Genomic DNA, 27,613 nt, shown 5'->3' on the forward strand with positions numbered 1-27,613 from the left:
CTGCTAATACTAACTGATAGAATCAAAAAGGGAGAGAAGGATCCAACATGGGAAGCGGGATACACAGCAGACTCATAGAATGGCAGATGTCCTAAACAACACTCTGGCCTCAGAATCAGCCCTTAAGGCATTCAGATCTGGTGGAAGAGCCCATGAGAGTATTGTAGGCATGGAAAGCCAAGATACCATGGGGAAAAAAAAGACCTAAATGAAAGATCTCTGTGAGATCCCAGTGGAAAGAACGGGGCCATCAAAGAAGGAGGTACCTTTCTCCGAAGGGAGGAGGGAACTTCCACTTTGACTATGACCCTATCGGAATAAGATCAAAGTCAGCGAACTATAAAGGCTTCCATAGCCCTGACAACTCATGACTAGAGCCTAGGGAGATTACTGACGCCATGAACAGGAGTGTCAAATTGTTAAGTCAGCAACAGGAGTCACTGTGTACTTACACCCCACGTGGGATCTGTCCTTAATGTGTTGTCTAATGTGAAGTGATGCTATAACTAGTACTGAAACAGTATTTTTACACTTTGTGTTTCTTTTTTTTTTAATTTATTTGAGAGGCAGAGAAGATGGAGGGAGATAAAGAATGTTCCCACCTGCTGGTTTACTCCCCAATCAGGATATGAGCATCCCAACTATTAAGAAGGAAGGAGCCAGGAACTCCATCCAGGTCTTCCATGTAGGTGTCAGGGATCCAGGCAATTAAGCCATCACTTGCTACCTCCCAGGGTGCACATTGGCAGGAAGCTGAAATTGAGAGCAGAGTTGGAACATAAACCCAGGCATTCTGTTTGGCAAGTGGGTATCCTAAGCAGTGACTGAACTGCTGCACCAAAACCCACCCCTCTTGTTGAGTTTTGAGAATTCCACGTGTTACCCTGGATACTTACCAGATGGACGTGTGACTCGCATGTTTTATTCTAGTCCCTGTCTTTTTATTTTCCTTATGATGCCCTTCAGAGGGCAAACATTTTAAACTTTTTGAAGAAGTTCCATTTATCAATTTTTCCTCTATGTATTATTTTATATATTATTATGTTGTGTCTTATCACCAATTTACCTAGTTCAGAGTCAGGAAGACGTTCTTTTATGTTTTTGAAAATTTCAGAGTTTTATGTTTTTTCTTTGTTTTTAAATTGAGGACCAGAGGGAGACAGAGATCTTCCATCTTCTTATCTTCATTCCATAATACCCAGAACAACCAAAGCTGGGCCAGGCCAAAACCCTGAGCTGAGAACTCAATTCAAGTATCCCATATAGGTGCCAGGGACCTAACTACTGGAGCATTACCACTGCTCCCAAGGTGTGCATCAGCAAGAAGTTGGAATCACAGTGGAGCCAAAAGTCAAACCCATGCACTCTTGGGATATGAACATCCCAACTGGTGCCTTATTAACCAGGCCAAACACCCATCCATATAGTGTTATATGTTTTACATGTATGCTGGGAAGTCTTTTGAGTTAATTTTTGTAAATTTTGTGAAGTACAGATCAAGATTCAGTTATTTTCAAATGGATATCCAAATATTCCAGCACCATTTTGTCAAGTGTCTTTTCTGCTTTGAATTGTCTTTGCAACTTTGTCAAAGTTCAACAACCATATTTGTGTAGGTTTATCTCAGTATTAGCTGTATAAAGTATGAATTAAAGTTGAGTAGTGTTGGCCTCCAATGCTATCTTTCTTTTTCAAAATTATAATGTCATATTCTAATGAGTGGTAGTCATTAAATATTAAGGGCTACAAACAAAGTTATAAAGATACAAACTGTAATGAAGTGATGTTAATCAAAGTAGCAAAAGAAACCAATTATAGCATGCTTCATTATACTCCTTTCCTTTGGAACTGACAGTTCTGTTGCTCTCTGGTTCTCTCACCCATTGTAATATGCTTAAATTAAATATTAATTTAAAAATAAATATGAGTCAGTCATCTTTTTACTACAGTTTGTAGCATTGTGGTTTGGATAATTCACATTTTAGAATATTTTCTTATGCATTCAATACCAATCTGTAAATTAAGTTATTAAATTTCATTTTTTGAAAATTGTATCAGATGGAGAAGATACTCTGTAGTCACACACTCAGCAACCCTGTTTTTCTTCTCTTCCAGCTGAAAAGAAAGTGAATACAAGAAATCAGAATGAAACAGTTGCTAATACACTGGAAGACTTAAAGTTCTTTTTTCCTCATCTAAAAAAAGCAGACAGTATTTATCCTAATATAATCATTGGCAAAGGAAGGAGAGACGGTAAGAAGAATTAGAATTAAGAAATTAAATACAGGTATTTTGATCTTTGGAGACTTATTTTTAAGTTTTAAAATGTAAACCATTAATATTATACTTTAATTCATATGTACACCACTAACCTACCTGGCATTAATTTGGATAAATGGAAGTCAATATATTGTCTGGCAGAACATAATAATTTAATAAGCATTTGGTGACTTGCATTCAAATTCCATTTTAATACAGAGGCTTTGAAAACAAGTCAGTATAGGTCAAATAGACATTAAATGTCTGTTAAGTGAATGGCAAATCTTTTTTCCTTGGTTTTGATAAATACGAATATATTCTTACTTGGTTATCTTCCTGTTTCTCCATCTTTCTGGGACTGAAGGCAGCAAAACTTTATAATACGAGATGAGCCTTGAGGAATGAGTTCAGGCTCACACAGGTATCCAAGAAAAGAAGAGGCACTGCAGTTTGAAGCAGGCCTGATAGACCAAGGCTCAGGATCCCTGCCATTCCTACAAACTCCATTCATTCCAGTGAATGAGTCACCCTAGGTCAAGATCGTGGGCTGCTCATTTTTATGTAAAGTTTTGTTGGAACACAGCTATTCCTTGAAGTACTGTCTGTGTCGACTTTTGTTCTGTGAAGACAGAGTTAAGTCATACCAGAGACTGGCCCGAGAGTCAACAATGTTTTCTCTCTGGTCCTTCACAGAGGTTTGATGACCCCTGCTGTAGTCAGTTCCAGGGGAATAAGTAGTACTGTTCTGTATCAGTTGCATCCGACATATTAACGAAGCCGATTGTGTTGGGATGCAGGTGTCTCAGGGCATTGTTCAAGTCTACTGAATCCTTAGTGTGTTGCACATGCTGAGTTCTATGTTTTTTTCCCCCATTTTTCTCATTCTCTTCACCCAGTGCAATAGAGGCCATTATTATCATCTCTATTTTATGCCTGAGAAAATGGCAGCATAGACTGAGGAACCGTTTGAGTTCACAACTGGAAAACTCTAGCTCCATCAGATTTCATCGTAGCATCAAGAAATACAGCAGAAGCCGTGATACAGAGTGAAAGGAAGGAGGCAGAGATAGGAGGCACAAATAGAATCCATCATGTGGGATCTTAGGGTGGCATTATCAGAGCTGTGCTAAATCCTGAATAATTTCCTCATTTCCCAGCTATTTCCTAGTCTCAAACAATGACGTTCATAATCATATTTTTAATGTTTATTTTCATCTGCTTGAAAGTGTAATAGGGATGGAGGGAGAGAGGCAGAGATGATTTTCTGTCCACTGGTTCACTTTCTAAATGCCTGCAGTAGCTAAGGTTTTCTCCATACCAGAGGCAATTTGCAGGAGATTTATTCTTGGCAACTAAAAGATCCTAACACATAAAAGATACACAAAAGTATTGAAGCCCATAACTTGGTCTGCTGGACAATTTACCATCAGACTCATTTGTTCTGTACCCTGAGTGTATCTTGGGTAATTTCTGTGCTCTACAGCCCCTCTCTGCCTATATTTGATTGAGCCTGTCATCATTTCCTGCCTGGTCTATTGAAATAGACTTGTAATTTTTTCCCATAGCCTTAGATTTACTGAAGTCAATCCATTCTTTATACTTTCCTCAGAGATATGTTACTAAAATTTATAGCTGATCATACTTCACTCTTGCTTCAAATCCTTCAATAGACGCTCAGTGCACATGGAATGAAGTTGACTCCTTGATGGGATATGTGCACAAAATCTCAGCTTCTGCCACTTTCTTCTCCAGAAACCCCAAGCCACTCACTTGAAACAGGCCAATATCTTTGAGATCCTCATGTATTTTGCATGTGCTGGTCACTGCCTGTAACGAACACATCACCTGCTCCCAACAGACAACGGATTTGTGATGTGGCCCCCTTATCCAATATGACTTTCCAGCTTAAACTCCGACTCCTTTGTGAAGTCCTCTTCCTTGCCCAGTGAACAACTGCTTCTCTGTTCTGGACACATGTTAGACCCAGGGGATTTGGTGAGGGATATGTGAGGTCTCAGCCTCACAGATACAAGTGTCGAGGTCCTTATAGTCTAAAGTGACCAGTGCCATGATGAGAGAAATATGAGGGTGAGGCACATAACTTACACTAAGGGAATTAAGGAAAACTTTCTAGAGGAAGTGACTTCTTTCAAGTGACTTGAAAGGCCAAAAAAAAAAAAAAATTGAAATAAGCTACATTGGGGAAAGATTGAGAGGTGGTGGACAGTGGAAAAGTAGAAGATGGCCATCTGAATAGAGGAAATGAAATACATCAGGTCTAGGAGAAGCACCTGGCTCCTGGCTGTGCCGGCCCCAGCATGCCGGCCGCAGCAGTCATTGGGGGTGAACCAACGGAAAAGGAAGACCTTTCTCTCTGTCTCTCTCTCACTGTCCACTCTGCCTGTCAAAAAAAAAAAAAAAAAAGAAAGAAAAGAAATACATCAGGTTTGACAGTAAGAAGTCCTAGAAAAGATATGTGTTGTGCATGCATAGTTGTAGCCAGATGAGGGACAGAGCTCCAGTAATGAAGGGGCTGGCCATTCATTTATTCCTCCCAAATTTCTTGACATTAGTAGGTGCCTGTCGTTATATTAGTGCTTGGATTTGTAATGGTGATCAAGAGAGAAGGGGTGTCTACTCTCACCAACTTGATGTTCTTGCTTTGAATGAATGACCACAAAAGGCCTGATAAGTAACTATAAGAGATGACATGAGAATACGTAGCGGTCATTTCCAGCCTAATTACAAAGGCTCAGGTGTAAATTTGTGGTCAGAGTGTCCAGTGGAACCCTAAAACAGCAGTAGAACCATCACAGGGAAAGAAGAGTGTTTTGTGACGAAAGGAACGGCATACACAAAGGCCTGAAGTTGACAGAGAGAGATTTGGTCAGTTTGAGAAGAGAGGGTTCTTGAGACAGAAAAGATAAGTCAGGACCAACTTACAAGGACCTTGTAAATCTTGTAAATTCATTCTTTACCCTAAGGCATGGGAAGTCATCCAAGGAATTACATTTATAGCATACTTCTCAGCTTGAAATTTGGTTCCTGCCTCACACCATCCATAAGAATCAATTCCAGGTTTATTGTAGGTCTAAATATAAGAGGCAAACAATAAGGCATGGAGAAGACAACTCACCAGGAGATCTTTATGATCTGAAGATAAGCTAAATTTTTTCAACAAGACTCTAAAAGCATGAACTATAAAAAGAAATGATTGATAAATTTCACTGCACTAAAATGAACAGTTTACATTTTTCAAGAGGCAAAACATTGAAAAGGGCACCCAGAATGAGAATGATATCTGTCACACATATAACTGACAAAAGGTTTATATTCTGAAAATATAAAGAGCAGTAAGAAATAAATCAGAAAGTACAGACAACTTAATAGAGAAGTGGGCAGGAGCTTAAATGAGGATTTCATGAAAAAGAATATGCAAAGGCCCGCAAACATATGAAAATATATTAAAACTCTGTAGTTATCACCAAAATACTGATTCTTACAGTTCTTACTGTAGTTTTTCTAAATAAACATCTCTACTGCAGATCAGGACCATGAAATAACTGTTTTGACAATTTTTTTTGTTTTATTTTTAGTTTCATTAGTGCTTATTACTAAGAGGTTTGTCTGAGTTCCTCGCTTAACCGTTTTGGAAGTCTTCATTGCCATCTTACAGATGGAAACAGTGAGGCTAGAGAGGCTGTGTGCCATCCAGGCAGGCAATGGTGCAGCCAAGATTGAGTTTGGTCAGATTTCCCTGATAGAATCTTCATATTTTCCCCAGTGCTTCAGTCATTATTGGACAATGAAGGTCATTTAGAGAGCTGATGCTGTGGCATAGTGGGTTAAGCTGCAGCCTGAAATGTTGACATCCCATATTGGAGCTCAGGTTCAAATCCCAGCTGCTCAGCTTCTAATACAGCTCCCTGCTAATGCACCTGGGAAAGCAATGGAAGATGGCCCAAGTCCTTGGGCCTCTGCTACCCACATGGAGACCCAGATGGAGCACCAGTCTCCAGGCTTTGGCCTGGCCCAGCCTGGGATGTTGTGGCTGTTTGGGGAGTGAATCAAAGGATGAATGATCTCTTTCTTGCTCTGTCTTTCCCTTTCTCCCTATCACTCTAACTTCCGAATAAATGAAATTAATCTTTTAAAAGAGTCATTTAGGAGCATGGATTCATACAATCAAATGATTTAGAAATGACTTCATCCATATTTTCACCGATGAAAATATTCCACAGTTTTTTGCTGTTTTGTGTTTCAGTATTCCCTCAGGAACAAGAGTATCAATCAGTTTGTAACATTTTGCACCCAGTTAGATGAAAGCTATTGTAGATGGGAAGTAATTAGTCCTACTTCCACTAGACCAGAATCCTCCAGGCCGAGAACATCTTGAAGTCACTTGAACGTATTTAATAAAAATCCACTGCAAGTGGGAATTTTCTCAAATAGAAAACAAAATGTCTGATAAAAATTAACATAGCCTACATTATTTTTATGGTACAATGTTAAACACCCTTTCTATGACCATAAAGCTCATGCAAATGTAGAAATAAGCATATAATGGGCTGGCGCCATGGCTCACTAGGCTAATCCTCCACCTGCGGCGCTGGCACCCCGGGTTCTAGTCTTGGTTGGGGCGCCGGTTCTGTCCCAGTTGCTCTTCTTCCAGTCCAGCTCTCTGCTGTGGCCCAGGAGTGCAGTGGAGGATGGCCCAGGTCCTTGGGCCCTGCACCTGCATGGGAGACCAGGAGGAAGCGCCTGGCTCCTGGCTTCGGATCAGCGCACCATGCCAGCTGCAATGCACCAGCCGTGGCAGCCACTTGGGGGTGAACCAATGGAAAAAGGAAGACCTTTCTCTCGGTCTCTCTCTCTCTCACTGTCTAACTCTGCCTGTCCAAAAAAAAAAATAATAATAAATAAGAAATAAGCATATAATGAATGCTGAATTAAGTTTTGTTCTATGATTTGAAATGATGACTTCATCCTCCTGTGTCTGCAGTTTCTTTTGCGCTCGGCATTTCCACCGTGGACAGAGGGAATCACAGTTACCTGAAGCAAACGCTCACCTCGGTCGTCTCCAGGATGACTCTCGCAGAGCAGAGGGACTCTGTGGTGATCGTCTCTGTCGCAGACGTACGTATGAGAAAGAGCAGACTTCCTACTCTCTCCTGCAGTCTCCAGATCCCCTCCCGCAGTGGTCATCGCTGTGCCACTCTGAATTGCTTTTCTGAAAAACGCAATCCTTAGATGATTTTTTGGGATAACAGACAATATATTTAATATTATTTAACACCATTGAGAAGGAATTAAATACTTAGATCTAAAAAAGAAACCATAATGTCTTAATGTGGGAGATAATAAGCTTGCTGAATTTGAATTGCATTTAATTTAGTATCCTTATGTAACTGTGTGGAACGGAAATCATATTTACACACAGAACACTAAAACTTATGCTATAGTAATAAAACCTGCCCAGCCCAATAAAATGTTGGTTATGAATCTGAGGGTAATTTATATTAAGTAAGTAACAATAACTACTATTAATTGAGAGACTTCCTCCTATTACTGATGGACAATGGACAATTTTTTTCTAGGCATTGTTGATAACCTGCAATGCATCCTTGTAAAGATTACGGAAGAAATAATGTAGCTTAAGGACAGGGAGTACCTTTCCCAGTACCTAAAAGAGCAGATTCAAATCTACCTCCCTCTAATGGCTCCAGAGATTTTTTTTAAAGATTTATTTATTTATTTATTTGAAAGTCAGAGTTACACAGAGAGAGAAGGAGAGAGAGAGAGAGAGAGAGAGAGAGAGAGAGAGAGAGAGAGAGGTCTTCCATCCGCTGGTTCACTCCCCAATTTGCCACAATGGCTGGAGCTGAGCCGATCCAAAGCCAGGAGCCAGGAGCTTCTTCCAGGTCTTCCACGTGGGTGCAGGGGCCCAAAGACTTGAGCCATCTTTTACTGCTTTCTCAGGCCATAGCAGGAAGTTGGATCAGAAGTGGAGCAGCCAGAACAGGAACCAGTGTCCATATGGAATGCCAGCACTGCAGGCAGCGGCTTTACCTGCCACACCACAGAGCCAGCCCTGAAATTTTTATTTTGCCCATAATGCCATGTAAAACTACAAAGGACTGTGTGAATATTAATATTACAGCACCTTTTGGAAGGACATTTGGTGACGTGGATCAAATTTAAAACATGCATATTCTTTGTTTCAGAAACCAGATTGATTCTGGGAACCTAATCTAGCGAGAGAATCAGGCAATTGTTTAAAACATGGCGATGTAGTGTGGTAGCTGAGAACATAGACTCTGCGTCTAGATTGCCAGCATTCAGATGTCACCTCCTCTACTTCCTTGAATGTGAACTTGAACTATTTACTTAACCTCTCTGTGCCTCATTTTCCTCATTTCTACAACAGTATTAACAATACTACTTATAGGATCCTTGAAATTAGGTAATACATCCAAAACACTGAGAATAATGCATGACACAGAGTAAGTGCATGGTAAATAATCATTTGAATAATTATTTCTGAGATTTCCAGTGCGCTGTTATTTTATGAAAGAATGATATTGGAAACAACCAAATCATCAACAAGAGGGTGATTAAATTGTTGTAAATCTACAACACAGTATTCTGTAATAATGAAAGGAGGATGAATATCTGTTCTCACTGACGCAAATGATGTCCACATCATGTTGTTGAGTGAAAAAAATCACATCATCCTGTTATCCATGTAAAATGAAAGGCAAGGGAGGGATGGAGAAAATGAGGGAGGGAAGGAATAAAGTATGCTGGCAGATTAAATATAGAAAGAAAAAAGAGATTGGGGCTGATGCTGTGGCGTACTGGGTAAAGCTGTTGCCTACAGTGCCAGCATCCCATATGGGCGCTGGTTTGAGTACTGGCTGCTCCACTTCCGATCCAGCTCTCTGCTAATGTGCCTGGGAAAGCAGTAGAAGATGGCCCAAGTGCTTGGGCCCCAGCACCCACATGAGAAACCTGGAAGAAGTTCCTGGCTCCTGGCTTTGGATCAGCTCAGCTCCAGCCATTGAGACCATCTGGGGAGTGAACCAGTGGATGAAAGACCTCTCTCTCTCTCTCTCTCTCTCCCTCTGGCTCTGCTTCTCTGTAACTCTGCCTTTCAAATAAATGAATATTTTTTAAAAAAGAGAAAGAGAATGAGCAAATTTTGGATTGCTAGTCTCCAAAATGTAACTGCTATTCTGAATGTGGAGTCAGGTGAATCTTCGATAAAGAATATTCTTGTTTTTTTAGTGCACAAATTTTCTGTAATAAAGATGTACTTTAATGCAGAAAAAACTCAAAACAAGTAATGGAGGAACATCTAGGAAACTCTAAGACTGAAGAGTCATTCCATCCCAGTTTAATTTCTTACTACTGGAAGTATACACGTAACTCCCAAAATGCTTTGTCCTATTCTCTTCTTTCACATGACTGGTGCAATGCACATTTACCTTACATGTTCAGACTAATAATAAAATATTGGGGGACAAATTTCAAAATGGAAAGTAGAATACATAATTAGTATAAATTTAGTGCCATGTTTAAAATATAGTATGTGTCAGTGGGACAAAATGCTATTGATTCAATTGATGGTCATCTTAAAAAGCTTACAAACTGCATGGATAGATTTAGCCACATTACGTCTGATATTTTATAACAAACCACCTGATGGTACACATTCAGCTATGCCTTTCAGCATTCTCAGATTTGACAACAGATCTGTCACTTTTCAAAATGATGGCAGAATTTTTGTTGGAACCACTATGGGCCTATCTCTTTCTATATATATATATATTGACAGGCAGAGTGGACAGTGAGAGAGAGAGACAGAGAGAAAGGTCTTCCTTTGCCATTGGTTCACCCTCCAATGGCCGCCGCGGCTGGCGCGCTGCGGCCGGCGCACCGCGCTGATCCGATGGCAGGAGCCAGGTGCTTCTCCTGGTCTCCCATGGGGTGCAGGCCCAAGCACTTGGGCCATCCTCCTCTGCACTCCCTGGTCACAGCAGAGAGCTGGCCTGGAAGAGGAGCAACCGGGACAGAATCCGGTGCCCCAACCGGGACTAGAACCCGGTGTGCCAGCGCTGCTAGGCAGAGGATTAGCCTGTTGAACCACGGTGCTGGCCTGGGCCTCTATATTTTTTAAATGCTATCTTTTAAAAGATTTATTTATTTATATATTTGAAAAACAGAGTTACAGGTCGACAGCGAGAGAGAATATTGCAACAAAGGAAGAAGAATGAAATCTTTTCTAGATTCAAGTCAGATTTTTCAAATATTTTAAATCCTTTCCTAGAAAGTAAAAATACAAGACATGTTTTAGGACATAATGACTTTCCACTCTTGTATTAGATTTACATATAACAAAAACTCTTACCTGAAAAAAAACTATAAGATGTGCTTAATTTCAGTAAATTTTTTTTTCATTTTTAGAGCCATGAAGATTATTTAAATTCTGTTGTTAACATGATTACAAAAAAGTAAGTACTGTCTGACAAACTTAAAAACTAGCCATTCTCTCATTTTCCTATCCTGTTTTTTTTCTGCCCAGTTGTGTGATTATTTCATTGGAGATCATGTTCTGTTTTCCATGAGCATAGGGGTACAAAAAGAACCTGCAGATTTTTCTACATTGCAGTGACATACATAGCTTATGATTTTCCCCAACTTTGCACTTTCCCCCATTGGAGTTCCTACTTTTCATGCTAAAATTGATACAGTAGCTATCCTCCATAAAAATCTATCACTTCCCAGAGAATTTTTAAACGTTTTTGTATTTCCTACTGTGTGAAGTTACTCCACCACTCCTGCTTACAATTTCCTTTGGATGTAAGCAGTGGAAGCACATGCTCACAAGTCACCATGAAGTCATTTATCAAACAAAATACTGTGGAGTGGGCCCAGCCTTCCGAATCCTTGAGTTCAAGCAGGTGACAGGACTTGTAACAAACGAATCACAGCAAGGCGGTGGCGTCATCGTAGGGCACAGGTAAGGCAATGAGAAGACACAGTTTAACCCTGACCTGAAGGTACCAAGAAGGACTTCCTTGAAATGGCAATGATCAAGCTGAGTCTAAAGTCACAAGTAGACAGTCTCCAGACAGCCAAGGGACAAAGGTCACGCCCGGCGAGTAGAATCGCCTGGAAGATAGAGGGGCCAGTGATTTTTGGAACCGTGAGTGCTTCCTGGAACGTGGATGTTTGGGGTTAAGAGGGAGGATTGCTGGGAGATGAGGGAGGCCACAGGGAGACCAGGTCCTCTGGTGCTGTGCTAAGGAAGATACACTCTCTGCTGTAGATGAGAGTGACAGACAGGGCCTGCAAGCTGCATCTGCTCAACAGACATGCATGGTCTAACCAACAGGATATTTTGTTGTTGTTGTTCCTTTGTTATTTTGTTTTTCCTCGACAAATAGCCCTAGTGAATGAGGCATTCTTGTTCAAAGAATTCCAGCTAATAATGGTGGGATGGATAGAATTAGAAAATCACTATTTTGAAACGTAACTGATGAAGGCATGCCAGCTTCCAAAGAGGGAAACAGTTGGTAGCTCAATTAGAGGGAATGGAGGGACTTTGATATGAAGAAGGGGGGGAAAAGTAAGTTTAGAGGGCCAGGAGAACAACAGGGGGAAGAGAAAGGATGGGAGAAGCACCAGGGGAGAGGCGTTATGCCTCACTCCTGGAGGGGATTATTCCAGTTACTCCTGGAGTTGTCCAGACGTTGGACTGTTGCCGCTGTACTGCGAGGAGCTGTTCCAGCAGGTTCTGTGAAAGCTGACTCCTCCACCAGCGCTCTCGTCACTGCTGCTCTATCCTGCTGCCTGCCACTGGCGACTTCACCGGGAACAGGAGACAGGAAGAACACCCTCCGCTTCCACGGCTCCCAGTCTCTTGTCACTTGCTGCTTTCCGTAGGCAGAGGCTAGCAGGGGAGCCCTCTAGGACCCAGGGCAGAGCACAAGTGTGAGAATGCGGGCAGAGAGAAACAGGCCGTGACCTGGACCTCTGAGCCATCTCCGTGTCATTCCGAGTTAGACAATGAGAGCGATGCGATGATCACTGTGGTGGGGGCTGGGCAGTTGTGGCGCAGCAGGTGAGGCTGCCACCTGTGATGCTGGCATCCCGTGGGAGCATTGGTTTGGGTCCTGGCTGCTCCGCTTCTGTGCAGCTCTCTGCTAGTGCACCTGGGAAAGCAGCAGATGATGGCCCAAGTGCCTGACCGCTGCCTACTAGGACACCCAGATGAGTTCTGGGCTTCTGGCTTTGGTGTGGATTAACCCCAGGCCACTGAGGCCATTTGGGGGGTGAACCATTGGATGGAAAAATCTTTCTCTCTCTCTCTCTCTTCTTTTTCAGAGAAAGAAAGATAAAAAGATGAGGGAGGGAGGAAGGAAGGAAGGAATACATACAGAGAAACCTAGGGGGTTATCACCCTCCCTTCAGTAACCTGGAAAGTAAACAAGCCTTTAGAGGAAAATTGCCCACCTCAGAAGCCATCTGGGGGCAAAACCACCAGGATGTGGGACATTCGATGAACAACTGATGTGGTTTCTTCAAAACCACCAGATTGAGGGGTCAGCACTGTGGCGTAGTCGGTTAAGCCTCCACTTGCAGTGTCAGCCTTCCATATAGGTGGAATACTCCTGCCTCCTGGCTTCAGATTAGCGCAGCTCTGGCTGTTGTGACCATCTGGAGAGTGAACCAGCAGATAGAAGACCTCTCTGTCTTTCAAATAAATAAAATAAATCTTAAAAAAGAAAAAAAGAAAGAGAGAGAGAGGACAAAACAGAAGCCCTCGTTGTTTTCTTCCACGTTAGCATTTTCTACCCCTTAAGGAGCAGTGACAAAAATTTGAACAGTGTTTTGAGGGAGATTCCTGTGAACCAAACACATGGTCACTGAAATCCAAGCATTGTGAATTATACAAAGTGAGGACTGCCTATTTTGCACATAACTGAGCTAATACATATAAAAATTTTTCTAAAACTTTTTGATGAAGTATAAAAACATTTCATAGATCTTCACATTTTAATTAATAATGTAATGCCTAAATTCAAATTCCACTTTAGATTATATTCTCTTTGTCTAAAGATAGACTATTGAAAATGTTCTACCTAGACCAGGAATATAGCCTAGTGTTTGAGAAGTCTGCGTGCCACACAGGAGTGCCTGAGTTTGCTTCCTGGCTGTGGTTCCTGACTCCAGCTTCCTGCCAGTGCAGATCCTGGCGGGCAGGGGTAAGGAGTCAAATGATTGGGCTCCTGCCTCCCACTTGGAAGACCTGTACTGAGTGCCTGACTCCTGGCTTGGCCCCAGCCTTGGCCCAGCCCTGGCTGTTGTAAGGCATTTGGGGAGTAAACCAGTACATGGGAGATTTGTCTGTCTGTCTGTCTGCGTGTCTTTGCCTTTCAAATAAATTAACAAAACTTTTTTTGAAAAACTAGAAAATAAAATATTCTAGTTGATTTTTCTATTCTTTTCCTTGATGGTACCAGATTTATAGCACAACTTTTATAAACAGTATTTTATACATTTAAGTGATGTCCTTGTTGGTCTTTCAATATTAACTTAAAAATAAATATGTGAAGGCCGGCGCCGTGGCTTAACAGGCTAATCCTCCACCTTGCGGCGCCGGCACACCAGGTTCTAGTCCCGGTTGGGGCGCCGGATTCTGTCCCGGTTGCCCCTCTTCCAGGCCAGCTCTCTGCTATGGCCCGGGAAGGCAGTGGAGGATAGCCCAAGTCCTTGGGCCCTGCGCCCGCATGGGAGACCAGGAGGAAGCACCTGGCTCCTGGCTTCGGATCAGCGAGATGCCCCGGCTGCAGCGGCCATTGGAGGGTGAACCAATGGCAAAAAGGAAGACCTTTCTCTCTGTCTCTCTCTCTCTCTCTCACTATCCACTCTGCCTGTAAAAAAAAAAAAATATGTGAAGACTATTAATAATCCTCTAATGAGTTGTGAAAAGAGTCAGGTTAAATCCTTGCTATAGTTATCTAGTTTCAGGAGTCACATTGCTACTCAGTAGGTCTCTTCTTAAATTCATAATTATGCATCTAAAAATATATTCATGTGTTTACTTTTATGAAGTTAGTATACAGTATTAAAACTCATTAGTTCTATTATGTCAAGTGTCAGCATATACATTTTATTGTAAACTTAAAGAAACAAAATATGTATAACTGTTATGCCAAAAACTTACATTGTATCTTAAAAGGTTCATGGAAAATGAAATTAGAAAGTAAGCTTATTTTGGTACAAAAAAAAGTTTGAGATCCACACAGTTTTTTCATAGTTTGCATTGCCAATGAATTTTTGAAGACCGCTCATATAGTTTACTTTGTTCATATGTCTGTCATTACTTTATAAAAGAAATACTTGGCTAAGATATTAGTTTTATTATGTTGATACCATGTATTAACACATGAAATAATTTAAATCAAAATATGGAGAGATGCATAATAAAAGTATATTTTAGTATCTGTTATGTAATTTATAGTAAATCAGATATTTAATTATAAGCCTCCTTTTCCTTCTGCTTGTAGATTCAAAAGGCAAGTGAAGTCTGGATCCTTAGAAGTCATTGCAATACCTGCGTTTTTTTATCCAGAGACATTACATGTCAATCAACTAGCTGATGACTCAGAAAAATTGGAGAGGTATGACATTTGAGAAAATAGTATGCTTAAATAACTGATTGTCTCAGATGCAATCTCTGAAGTAGCATCAAATAGAAACTGTTTAAGCGCAGTGATGTGCTGAAGTCCCGCCTCAGTGCTTGCAAGAGCTGCCTAGTGCATCTCTGCCCAACGCAGTCTGGTGACATCAGATTGATGGCAGGAAGTCAGCCACAGTGGACGTGTTTACACCTTGGGAATGGGCAAAAGCTACAAGCCAGTGTGTTCCACTTCTTACCCTCAAATCAGCTCTTAAACATTTACCAGCACGCCACTGATCATTTGTGCCAATATTTATAGTCAGTCATTAGCAAAGGGTTAAGAAGGGGGCAGGGAAAGCCTAGCGTGGTGAGTCCTTAACCTGCATTCCAGTTGCTGTTGGTTGCTTGTCCCAGGTTTTCCTGAGTTTCCCCAACTTTCCAGTGTATCTGATGAAATATGCATGATGTAGTTGGAAGAGACATTTTGAGAATGAAATTTTGACATTTATGAAAGAATATTGAAAAATTAAAGGTTCTAGACACAGACACATACAAAGCATTATACATCTTTGGTAACAAATATAGTCAGTGTTATGGAAACGTAAATATTTGGTTCCTCAAACTCAAGTTATAAAATAGAAAGTTCAGAAAGAAGAATATAAAGTTCTTATCCAAGGAAGCTTTTTAGCTGTGCTTTGTTTTAAGAGTTTTACCTGGCTTTTAGTTTGTGACCCATGTCATGACCAGTTTTTGGAGTCATAACACTGGCAGTCATCCCAGACACTTGCTTTACCTTCAACCCTTCTCATACATCGCTAACTTTTCTTTTTAAAGATCTCTTTGCATGTCATCCCTCTCATCCCCATTCCACTGCGTCAGACTCGACTCAGGCCTTCAGCACCGCAGGTCCATTCCCCCTCCCCAGCGCTAGCCCAGCCCAGCCTCTCCTCACTGCGTTCTCCGTACATAGCCAGCCGAATCCCATTCTCAGGAGATCAGGTCCAAAGTCTCCCACGTGTCATTAAAAAATCCTTCACAGCGTGGTCTCTGCCAGCCTGGCCCTTCTCAGCTCTCTTCCATCAGCTCTCTGGGCTCTGGATCTCAGGAGGCCTGCCCTTTCCCACGTCACACCTGTGCCACTCGGCCCATCTGCAAGGAATGCCCGCTCTTTCCTCTCCCCCTCCCATCCCATTGTAAGATTGCCACCATTGTTGATATCTTCGCAAACACTCCTCTTGATGATATAACATTATGAATTGCCTGCCTTTTCATCCGGATTGTAAGACCCAGAGGGGCAAGAACTGCTTTGTGTGTTTCTCTTTGGCCTGGCGTCTAGTTTAGCATTCAGTTAGATTAACGCTTCTTTATGCATTCATTTGAACAAGCTTTAAGGTCAGAGAGGATATTATCTTATTACCCAGATCAGAAAAGTTTCTATCTAGATAGAAATTTAACCAGAATATAAGAAAAATAGATTAAGTTTATCCTTGTTCAGCAGCGACAGCAGGCACTGTCCGTTGCATGGATGGGAAACTTTTTAGTATAAACTTGCTCGATTTTACTTAATGTCGCTAGTACTCTAATAGTAAACAATAAAAGGCCTGTTCTTTAATTACTAAAGTGTGCTTATAAATAAAATTTGAATAATAATGACAAGTATTAACATTATATTGCTTATCTTTAGCTGGCGAATGAAACAAGTATTGGACTTTTGTGTTTTGATGCTGTATGCCCAACCCAAGGCCATGTACTATTTACAGGTAAAAACTTGGTGTGTGTGTGTTTATACCACATATTATAAAATATTATTTTTCTCCCTCCCTTCTTTAATTCCTTCCTTCCTCATTGTGTCCCTCCAACTTACTTTATACCCAGAAAACAGAAAATACTCATAGAAAATACTATATTAAAGTGCTAAAAGGAAGCTAAAAATGGACTATCGATTTTTCTTGTGGAGTTCTGTAACAGAGTAAATTATAGTTGCCCAAAGCAAAGTGAAAAGAAAATCTCAAATTAGAAAAAAACTAGAAATTTTTCTGCCTGTATTTCTTTGCTAACAATTTATTTGATTAAGCAAATGTATTTTGAGCACTTATTTTATGTCAGGAATTACCTTTGCTTCCCCTTGCCCTCCTGCGTTGCCTCACACTTTATGAGTAACGCAGTTCTCTAGTGCCTTACTGTGTTTGTAAAAATAAAGCACTGTGTGTAGTTGGGAATCCCTAAATCCCTGCATAGTGTTAAGTAAGATCGCGGGGGTTCTGAACACATGCACAACCACACCTCACAGATGACGGCACATGTGTGAGGAGAGTGTGCGGAAGATAATTGGAGAATAGAGAGAAAGAGAAGGAACAAAAGCAAGGTCTTCACGTTCACTGGAAGTAAAGATGCCTCCTAGCTCCTAGGTGGGGGTAACGTAAGGAAGCATGAGCTCCAGCCCACGTCCTCTTTGCCATGCGAGACACCAGAATTCCACTTTGGGCCCTGGTAGTGCCCAAGGACTTCCATGCTTTTCTTTACCAGTTGGAAGGCCTAAGAAGTCTTTAAATTATGCCAGTTCCCCCTCTCTCTTACAGAGGCCCAGTTTGGGGTTTATTTGCACCATAATTCTAGCCAGGGAGCTGTGGACAAGAGTGCTCAGCTCCTCTTTGCCTTCTCTTTGCTATCTGGAGACAGAACATGGCACATCTTATCTCAGGCATAAAGCTGGTTGACTTTGCTAGGGTCTGTTTCTCCCCCTGCCCTCTTTAAAAACAAACAAACAAAATAGCGTGTTGGAAGTCTAACAGCCAGAATGATGGAGTCTGAGATGGAGGTCTTTGGGAAGTGATCAGGTCTCAAGGGCGAAGTCCCCTGGCTGAGAGTGGTGCCCACATTCAAGCGACCGCACAGAGCTCGTGAGCCCCACGCACTATGTGAGGACTTCAAGGTCACGCGCCACCTGTGAAGAACTGGCCAGCTGCAGACAGCGAATCTGCTGGCATCTTAATCTTGGACTTCCCAGCCTCCAGAACTGCCCAGCTGTGGCATCTTGTTGTGACAATCCAGAAACTGGAGTGTATGTGAGGATGAAAGTAGATTCAGGTAAGGACTGTTTCAAAGAGGGTTTAAATTGAATGTTAGAGATTAGTCTTTAGGAAATAAACAGGTTAACTTCTGGTCTGGTTAATCTCAGAATCAGAAAATAAAACTGTCTAACTGTAAACACTTTCAGTGAGTTGACTAAAAATAAAACTAATACCCATAAAAATATTTTATCAGTGTATTCCATTGCATTTTCTGTTTTCAAACTAATACAACTTACTCAATGGAAGCATTAAACGTACTTTTTTTGTTTTTCTTTCTCCAGCTAGAAGATGACATCATAGCTAAACAGATGTACTTTACAAAAATAGTGGATTTTGTGCATAATATTACTTCAAATGATTGGTTTTGCATTGAGTTTTCGGTGCTTGGGTTCATAGGTAAGCAGTGGATCTGTTTTATTGGATCAAACTTTTAAACACACACATACACACACGGAATAATCCTAAAAGTTTTTAAGAATTTATAAAGAAATTTGTTACTAAATGGAAAAGAATGGCATAATTTCAGTGCAGATACTTTTAACGGTAAAATCTGATGCAAGTATCTTTATTTCAGATAGCATTTTTAAAAGATTTTATTTATTTGAGAGGTAGAGTTACAGATGTAGAGAGGGAAAGGCAGGGTAAAAGGTCTTCCATCTGCTCGTTCACTCCCCAAATAGCCACAACAGCCAGAGCTGCGCTGATCTGAAGCCAGCAGCCAGGAGCTTCTTCCAGGTCTCCCACACGGGGACAGGGGCCCAAGGAGTTGGGCCATCTTCCACTGCTTTCCCAGGCCATAGCAGAGAGCTGGATCGGAAGTGGAGCAGCCAGGACATGAACTGGTGCCCATATGGGATACCAGCACTGCAGGCAGCTTTACTCATTATGCCACAGCGCCAGACCCAGATAACATATTTTTAAACCAGACTTTTTGTCTATATAAGCAGTTTAAACATCAACATAAATTTACGAGTTATAAAAGAGCTACCATTTTTAAATGGTTGCTAAGAGTCTGGTACATGTTAGCTCAGTTACTAAAATATCTCTTTATTATGTAGAAGAATACTGAGACTCTAAGAATTAAAGTTGAAGAGAAGCTGTAGGAATATTGCACTCTAAAGTCTTTGCAATTTCCAGTATGATAAATCTGACATTTTTTTTAACTTTTATTTAATGAATATAAATTTCCAGTGTACAGCTTATGGATTACAATGGCTTCCCCCTCCCATAACTTCCCTCCCACCCGCAACCCTCCCCTCTCCCGCTCCCTCTCCCCTTCCATTTGCATCAAGATTCATTTTCAATTCTCATTATATACAGAAGATCAATTTAGTATAAAGATTTCAACAGTTTGCACCCACATAGAAACACAAAGTGAAACATACTGTTTGAGTACTAGTTATAGCATTAAATCAAAATGTACAGCACATTAAGGACAGAGATCCCACATGAGGAGCAAGTGCACAGTGGCTCCTGTTGTTGACCCAACAAATTGACACTCTAGTTTATGGCGCCAGTAACCATCCTAGGCTGTCGTCAGGAGTTGCCAAGGCTGTGGAAGCCTTCCAAGTTTGCCGACTCTGATCATATTTAGACAAGGTCATAAAAGACAGAGTGAGGATAGTAACCAATGATCCTAAGAGTGGCATTTACCAGGTTTGAACAATTATACAGCATTAAGTGGGGAAGAGGACCATCAGTACACACAGGTTGGGAGTAGAGCCATTGGTGGTAGAGTAGAGGTTATGATTACAAAGGAATGAGGCCCAAGTGCACTAGACAGGGCCTAGAACAAAGGACAGAGTCATTATTAGAGGAGCTAAGAAAGGTGCTGTCTAAGCTACAAGTAATTTTTCTGATTGAGAGGCAAATAGAACCTGATAGAAGGGGCTTGATAATAATCTGGTGGGCTTTAGGCCTTGCAAATTCAGAGGCCCAGGCTTATCTATCTCTTCACATGGGGTATATCCTAAGGAAGGTGTGAACCTCCTAGGGGAAGGCACTCTGTTGACTTTCATTACTTGGCTGGCCTGGGAGGAGAGCTGGCCAGGTAAAGGCAGGAGGCATCTCTAACAAGAAATTTACAGTTCTGCCTGCAATGTTGCTGACCCTACTTGACCACACCCTCAGCTGCAGTGGTCACTTTGGAAGTTGGGCTGAGTGAAGGGCTTTTCAACTTAGAGCCAATAAGATCTGTGGCTCTGACCTGGGCATCCTTCAACTCCAGGGCAGGTCCATTTCCAGTGATCCAACTCTTGGCAGAGCTGCCAGGGCTCTTCACAAGCTGACTTCTGCTGAAGCCCAGGCTTACCACATTGAAAGCCACTGCAGTGGACTGGCCTGTTGGGTCTCCTTGAGGGCAGATCACTGTACAGATCAGCCATTAATAGGCCTGCCACCCATTGCTTCTGATGCCGAGCTTTCTTTTCTTCCTGGTTTGTGTTAAAGCAGACCAGAGGATGCAAGTCAAGGGAGTGCCCGTGTCCCATCTCTAATCTTCGGTGGCCTGAACTACAAGTCTATAGTCACAGGCATGTTCTGCAGTAGTTTTTCTAAGGCAGACAATGCCCATGTGGAAAATTATATTCTCACTTTAAAACTTTCTATCCCTTTGGTCTGAAAGGGAGGTTTTTTCTACTTACTGTATACTTCGCTGATGGCGAAGTGAATCTAGCTATGAGATTATTATTTAAGTTCTTATTTTGGCTATGCTATTACAGAAAAATGTTAGCCATCTCTTTTATAAGGACTAAAGATTAAATTGTGCGTCCTACAGATTCCTTCATAATAGAATTAGTTTCCTACCTTGAAGAGAATAGAGAAATGAAAGAACAAGTTGGGCTTAGAATAGAGAAATGAGGGAGCAAGTTCTAGATCGCTTGCTGACAATAGCAATATTACATGAATACTTAGCAAACCGTTTCAACCATTAGATAACAACTTAAGAAAACATTTACCAGAAGGTCCAATGCCTTCTATAAATTTTAAGAATCATGTATTTGAAAACACCTCTTAAATATCTAACATGGTGTAGTTTGTTTAGCCAGTAAACTTAAGCACAACCATATAAAATGTTTTTAGTTTCTTTCTACCAACACGTTTAAAACATATGATACACAGATTCAGGTCACACAAATTAAAATGTATCTTGGATTGATTTTAGCAGCTTAAATTTATGGACAATCTTATCTAAAAGCCATTTAAAATAAAACTCTTAATAAAATTTCCCCATGTGGACATACAATATGTACACACATAGAACATAACACAATAGACCAATATAGCAATTTTAATAATAGCTTTTAAAATCTTTAACTCTTTTTGTAGATTGCCAATTGATTTGAATTGCTTTTTGTTTTTAGTAACCTCAGTTAACCATACTTTCTCTCAGTTGGTACTGTTAATACATTATTGGCTTCATCTGTTTACAGAGCCGTCCCAAAGTAACTGAATAAAATAGAAGTGGCTGGAAAAACTCCATAGGAACCTATAGGAGGATAGCTAAACACAGAACCAACAACGCTTTAGTTTTATGAGCAGCACATCATATATAACTATGGATGACAAAAGACTTTAAGTCGCCATGTTTAAAATTATAAACTCATCAACCAACAAGAGGCACTTGCTTACTTCACAGTATTTTTGAAAGCACCTGTAGGATTTTACAAGTATTTAACCCTTTAGGCTTCTGGGGCTTTCTCATTAAGATAACTATCATGTCTAGTAACACAAGATCATTAGACTTTTTAATTCTCAAACATTTGTATTAATAGCATTTGCCATTATAGAAACTTACAGTCTGGTACCACATCACATCTTGACAGTCCTTCTAATATAATCCAGATAGACTGATTAGTTGGTGTCTCTATAAGATGAGAGACATAGGTCCTTCGATTTTTTCAGTTGGGCCCAAACTGGAAAAACCAAAGTCCAGGATTTACTGGAAATTTTAGAGTCCAGATTGTTTGAAACTTTGATTTTTTGAATGCCTGTCAAGAATGCCAAGAAGGCTCAAAATCCAAAATATCTGGTTGAAATAAGATTCCTTAAAATCATGACTTACCATAGACCAAATTTGATCATTGTTACAAGGTGATTATTCAAATCTTTGAAAATAAGCACATATTTAAATAACCCATCGCTCTTAATAAAAATTCAGGTGTTTTTGAACAATTAGAATTTAACAGACATCAAGAGAACATAATAGATTACTTTAACACATTGCTTTAACAGAGCATCAGAGTTTAATTCTATGTCAAAGAGAAATTGAGCTTCCTGTGATCTTTTGCTGTGAGGTTTCCTTCCTTTACCTTCTTTCATATTGGTGACCATGTTTCTGTGTTTCTGTGTGTAACACATCTTTAAGCATCTTTTGCAGGGCAGGACGAGTGGCAACAAATTCTTTCAATTTCTGTGTGCTATGAAAAGTCTTAATTTCACCTTCATTCACAAATGAGAGCTTTGCAGGATATAGTATTCTGGGCTGGCAGTTTTTCTCTCTTAGTACCTGGGCTATGTCTCGCCATTCCCTTCTAGCTTGTAGGGTTTCTGATGAGAAGTCTGCTGTGAGTCTAATTGGAGATCCTCTAAGAGTAATCTGACATTTCTCTTTTGCACATTTTAGGATCTTTTCTTTATGTTTCACTGTGGTGAGTTTGATTACAACATGTCGTGGTGAGGACCTCTTTTGGTCATGTTTATTAGGGGTTCTATAAGCTTCCTGTACTAAGATGCCTCTGTCCTTCTCCAAACCTGGGAAATTTTCTGCTAGTGTGTCACTGAAAATGCCTTCTAATCCTTTCTCTCTCTCCATGCCTTCAGGAACTCCTAGAACCCGAATGTTGGGTTTTTTTAATAGTATCCTGTAGATTCCCGACAATATTTTTTAGATTTCTAATTTCTTCTTCTTTTCTTTGGTTTGCCTGTTTCCTTTCCTGTTCTCTGTCTTCTAAGTCTGATATTCTCTCTTCTGCTTCGCCCATTCTGTTTTTAAGGCTCTCTAATGTGTTTGTCATTTGATCTATTGAATTCTTCATTTCATTATGATTTCTCGTCACTATCACAGTTTCTTGTTCTACTAGTTGTTTCATTTCATTTTGATTCCTCCTTAATATTTCATTTTCACGAGAGAGATTTTCTATCTTGTCCATTAAGGATTTCTGTAGTTCAAGAATTTGTTTTTGAGAACTTCTTAATGTTCTTATCAATTTTTTGAGATCTGCTTCTTGCATTTCTTCTATCTCATCATCTTCATAATCTTGCATTGGGGTGTCTTTTTCATTTGGGGGCGTCATAGTGTCTTCCTTGTTCTTGTTCCCTCAGTTTTTGCGTTTGTTGTTTGGCATGTTGGAGATATTTGGTTTCTTCACTGTGGTGTTTTTTCTTGTTACACTATGGCTCTATATTAAGTGGACTGTCTGCTTTCAGTGGAGCCTTAGAGGCTGAGATGAGTGTGGACTGAGAGCTGTGTTTGGTTCCTCAGGGTTGAGGGTGTGTCAAAGATGACACTCCCAGGTTAGGTGTGGTAAATCTCTCTTTCTTTTTTTGATTCAAAAGGGAAGTAATTCCGCACAGCTGAACGTACTTGGAGGTAGTTAGCAGGCGAACAGGAGCCAGAGATCGGATGCTCTTTCCCAAGGACCACACAGGGAATCTGTGCTGCCCTCAGTGTGGGCTCCAGTTCTCCTGCAGTCTCCCAGTGGGTTGCCAAGTTAGATGCTAATCTCCTGTTATTTCACCCCTCCCCCCAGAGTCAGGTGTTTCTGCTAGGCTCAGGGCCGGTGCAGACCTGAGGTCGCCCTGCTTATGACGTATGTCCAAAATGGCGCCTGCTCTGTCTTGCTCGCCTTTGAGAGGTGAGCGGAGAGAGAGAAACTTGTGTCCGTATCGGTCACTTTTTTTATTTTTTTCCTCTCTCTCTTCTAGTTAGCCTGGTGAATTTTTCCCCACGGAGTTTCAAGCCTCGTTCCCTCTAGCCTCCTCCTTCCGCTTGCCCGCTGGTGTCTCGGGCTATTGAGGTTCAGCTCACCTCGCATTCCAGCGCTGGTGTGTTGAGTCTGCCGCTGGTGTCCTGAACTTGGGCTCCCACGCTCTCCACGCAGGTACACTGTGAATCACTAGTTCCGGAAGAGTTTCCTCTGCTGTTTCATCCCCTACTCTTCCTTGACCCTGCAGTATCTCCACTTATATTAAACTGTCTCTCCCCCGGACTAATAGTGTGCTCCCTGCCTATTCCGCCATCTTGCCGCTCAAAATCTGACATTTTTAAAGAACAAAAATATGAGGTGGGTGTTTTGGTGCAGTGGGGTAAGCTTCAGCTTGGGATATGTGCATCCCATATCTGAGTGTCAGCTCCAGTCCCAGCTACTCAGCTTCCAACCCAGCTTCCTGATAATGCGCCTGAGAAGCAGCAGGCGATGGCTCAAGTACTTGGGCCCTGCCACCCACATAGGAGACCAGGATGGAGTTCCAGACTCTTGGCTTCAGCCTGGCCCAGTCCTGGCTATTGTGGGCATTTGAAGAGTGAAACAGTAGATAGAAGATTCTCTCTCTTGCTCTCTCTCCCTCTCTCTGGCTTTCTTTCTGTGTGTGTGTGTATTTTTCTGTGCCTTTAAAGTAGATGAAAATAAATATTTTTAAAACATGTGAATTATACTCAACACTGAAAAGTTAATGAAACTGCAGCAAACTAAAGCAGATACCATAACCTAGAGAGAGCTTAAACCTAGTTTTACAGTGATTTTTTTGTATTTTACACTTTTTTCCTTTTGCTGTTCTTTGAACCTCAAGGCAACAGGCTGAACATCACAGTTCATCACATAGTGCATGACATCATCGATTCATGCCAGAGCTCTTATTTTATTCTTTCCGACTTTCAATCCCTACTCTTACGTTGTCCCATGCCCCATTGTTGTTTGTACGCTAATTATGTTCAGAAGAGACAGATTAAAGACAGATGTCCATGTAAAACGCTGGTGTTCCTGTTTTAAATTTACACACCTGGTATGGCAGTTAGCCTACCTTGCCCTTCATACATTTGTCCTCAAAACTAGGTTTAAGCTCTCACAAGGTTATGTTACCTGCTTTAGTTTGCTGTTTCGTTGCTGTGTATGTACTGTGTCATAAGCCATTCAATTTACCCATTTCTTGAGAGGTGCACCTGATTGCTTCCAATTTCTTGTGACCACCCGAAGAAACAAAGTGACATACGTGTGCCCTGGGGTGGGATGGCTGAGGACCGATGCAGCTGGCTCTCTGGCATTGCTGAATTGCTTTGCAAACTGGCTGTGCAACTGATGCCCTCCTAAGTAGAACATATGAATTAATGCTTCCCCATGTTGGACAACATTTGGTTTACCCATTAATAATAATAATTCCTTTTGGCATTCTAAATAAGGTAGAACATTTCTCAGGTTGCAAGTAAGGTCTATCTGTCCTACATATATTTAGTGGACCACTTTTCTCAGATTTTCTATAAAACTGTAAAACCCCCAAAGGTTTTTTTTTTTTTTTCTTAGCCTTAGTTAAAATAAAGGGAAAAAATATAGGTAATAGTAATGTCTGGTGAGAAGGTTGGAGAGAAAATATATTGATATATAACTCTGACAATTTAAAAATTTCAAGGAATTTATCATTCTCAGCCAAGTCAGATATGAGAAGCACAGAAAATGATTACATTCTTTTTTTTTTCTTAAAGATTTTATTTTATTTGGAAGGCAGAGTGACAGAGAGAGGGAGACATGGAATGATACTGATTTCTCATCTTCTGGTTCACTCTCCAGGCGGTCACAATGGCAGGGGCTGGGCCAAAGCCAGGTGTCCCGAATTCATCCAGGTCTTGAACATGAGTGGCAGGGACCCAAGTGTTGGGGTCTTCCGCCGCTGCCTTCCCAGGCATATTTGCAGGGAGCTGGATTGGAAACAGAGCAGCCAAGATTTGAACCTGCACTCCAGAATGGGATACCAGTGTCCTTAGCTGTGACTTCACAACATCGGCCCCAGAAAATGATGGCATTCCGATCACCACAGGAACACATTGATCAGGGAGCACTATGTATGTGACTCCAAAGTCTTATTTAAGCTTACATTTAAAAAATTTTAAAAGGCTTCACTTTTGTTATCATATTAACAATTGTTAGTCGTTGTTTACCATGAAACTGATCTTGTTCTATAGAAATTTACAGCATGCTGACACCATTTTGGTCACTGAACGAAGTACTTCAGCAACTGTCAAATTTGGCTATTATATAGTATGACATCTGTTGTGTCACTGTATGGGTAACAAAAAATTTAAAAACAAGCTTACATTTGACCAAGTGACCTATACAGATTCAAGACCCAGTGAAGAATGAAGTATGCTTACATCCTACTATTGTCCTTATCAAATGTTTAGATGTATTTTACATTATTTGCTTTCAAGTGAACACTTAAGTGAATTTTATCCCTTCAACTTCATTTTAGGATTAGAGATGCAATCTATTAGGAAGAAAATTGGACTTAATGGATCCATTTTAAAATAAATTTTTAAGAATAATAAATACAAAAGAAAAATAATACACAGATAAACAATGCTTAAATGGTGAGGTAGCACAATGTTTTAATAAGTTTAGGTATTAAATGTGAAAATGTAGTAGATGATAAAGTGCTACAAGATTCAGGCCAAAAAATGCATTTTGTGCAAAATTAAGTAAGCAATTAGAGCTGTTATAATTTTCATTTTATTTACTTACTTTCACTTGATTTAGAAAATCTACCCTCATTAGTTACCAAAATTGCTTTCCTAAGACTATTGGTTATTCTACACCTACTTACATTATTCCTCTTTGGAAGTGGTCATCTTTGATCTTTAACCATTCTCAACTTCATTAATGCCTTAAACTTTATTTCTAAGGAATAGAATATATTTAAATCTTAACATTTTTTGCTCTTTCCAAGTTAATAGAATGGACAAAGAATATGTGTGTTACTTGCATTTGTTTACGTTTTCTGCACAGGAAAGCTGTTCAGATCAGAGGACTTAACTGACCTTGTACGTTTCTTTTTGATGTTCTACAAAAACAAACCCATAGACAGTCTCTTAAGTGAGATTTTTCATTTAAAGATGTGTGATACAAGAAAGCATCATGTGAGTATTTTGTTACTTTGTAAGTAGAAATTATTTTTGGAAAATACCATATGTCTAATGTAATTATCTAAAATTTGTTTACCAAACCAAACCTGCTGAGTGCATTAAAAATTTTAACCTCCAATATCCTTTTTTTAAATTTTTTTTATTTTTGACAGACAGAGTGGACAGTGAGAAAGAGACAGACAGAGAGAAAGGTCTTCCTTTGCCATTGGTTCACCCTCCAATGGCAGCCGCGGCCGGCATGCTGTGGCCGGCGCACCACGCTGATCCGATGGCAGGAGCCAGGTGCTTCTACTGGTCTCCCATGGGGTGCAGGGCCCAAGCACTTGGGCCATCCTCCACTGCACTCCCTGGCCACAGCAGAGAGCTGGCCTGGAAGAGGGGCAACCGGGACAGAATCCGGTGCCCCGACCAGGACTAGAACCTGGTGTGCTGGCGCCACTAGGAGGAGAATTAGCCTAGTGAGTC

General features: G+C 40.8%; 1 protein-coding gene across 1 annotated transcript in view; it reads left to right on the forward strand.

Moving 5' to 3' along the window:
• MGAT4D (MGAT4 family member D) overlaps window positions 1-27,613 on the forward strand; it is an 85,754-nt gene that overhangs the window by 49,070 nt on the left and 9,071 nt on the right. The window contains exons 3-9 of the mRNA XM_062199075.1: window positions 2,116-2,253; window positions 7,262-7,395; window positions 10,726-10,772; window positions 14,835-14,948; window positions 16,632-16,707; window positions 18,300-18,414; window positions 27,012-27,142. Coding sequence (XP_062055059.1) covers window positions 2,116-2,253; window positions 7,262-7,395; window positions 10,726-10,772; window positions 14,835-14,948; window positions 16,632-16,707; window positions 18,300-18,414; window positions 27,012-27,142 — 755 coding nt within the window. The remainder of the gene's footprint in view (window positions 1-2,115; window positions 2,254-7,261; window positions 7,396-10,725; window positions 10,773-14,834; window positions 14,949-16,631; window positions 16,708-18,299; window positions 18,415-27,011; window positions 27,143-27,613) is intronic.

Source organism: Lepus europaeus, chromosome 8 (assembly GCF_033115175.1).
Source record: "Lepus europaeus isolate LE1 chromosome 8, mLepTim1.pri, whole genome shotgun sequence".
Classification (NCBI taxonomy): domain Eukaryota; kingdom Metazoa; phylum Chordata; class Mammalia; order Lagomorpha; family Leporidae; genus Lepus; species Lepus europaeus.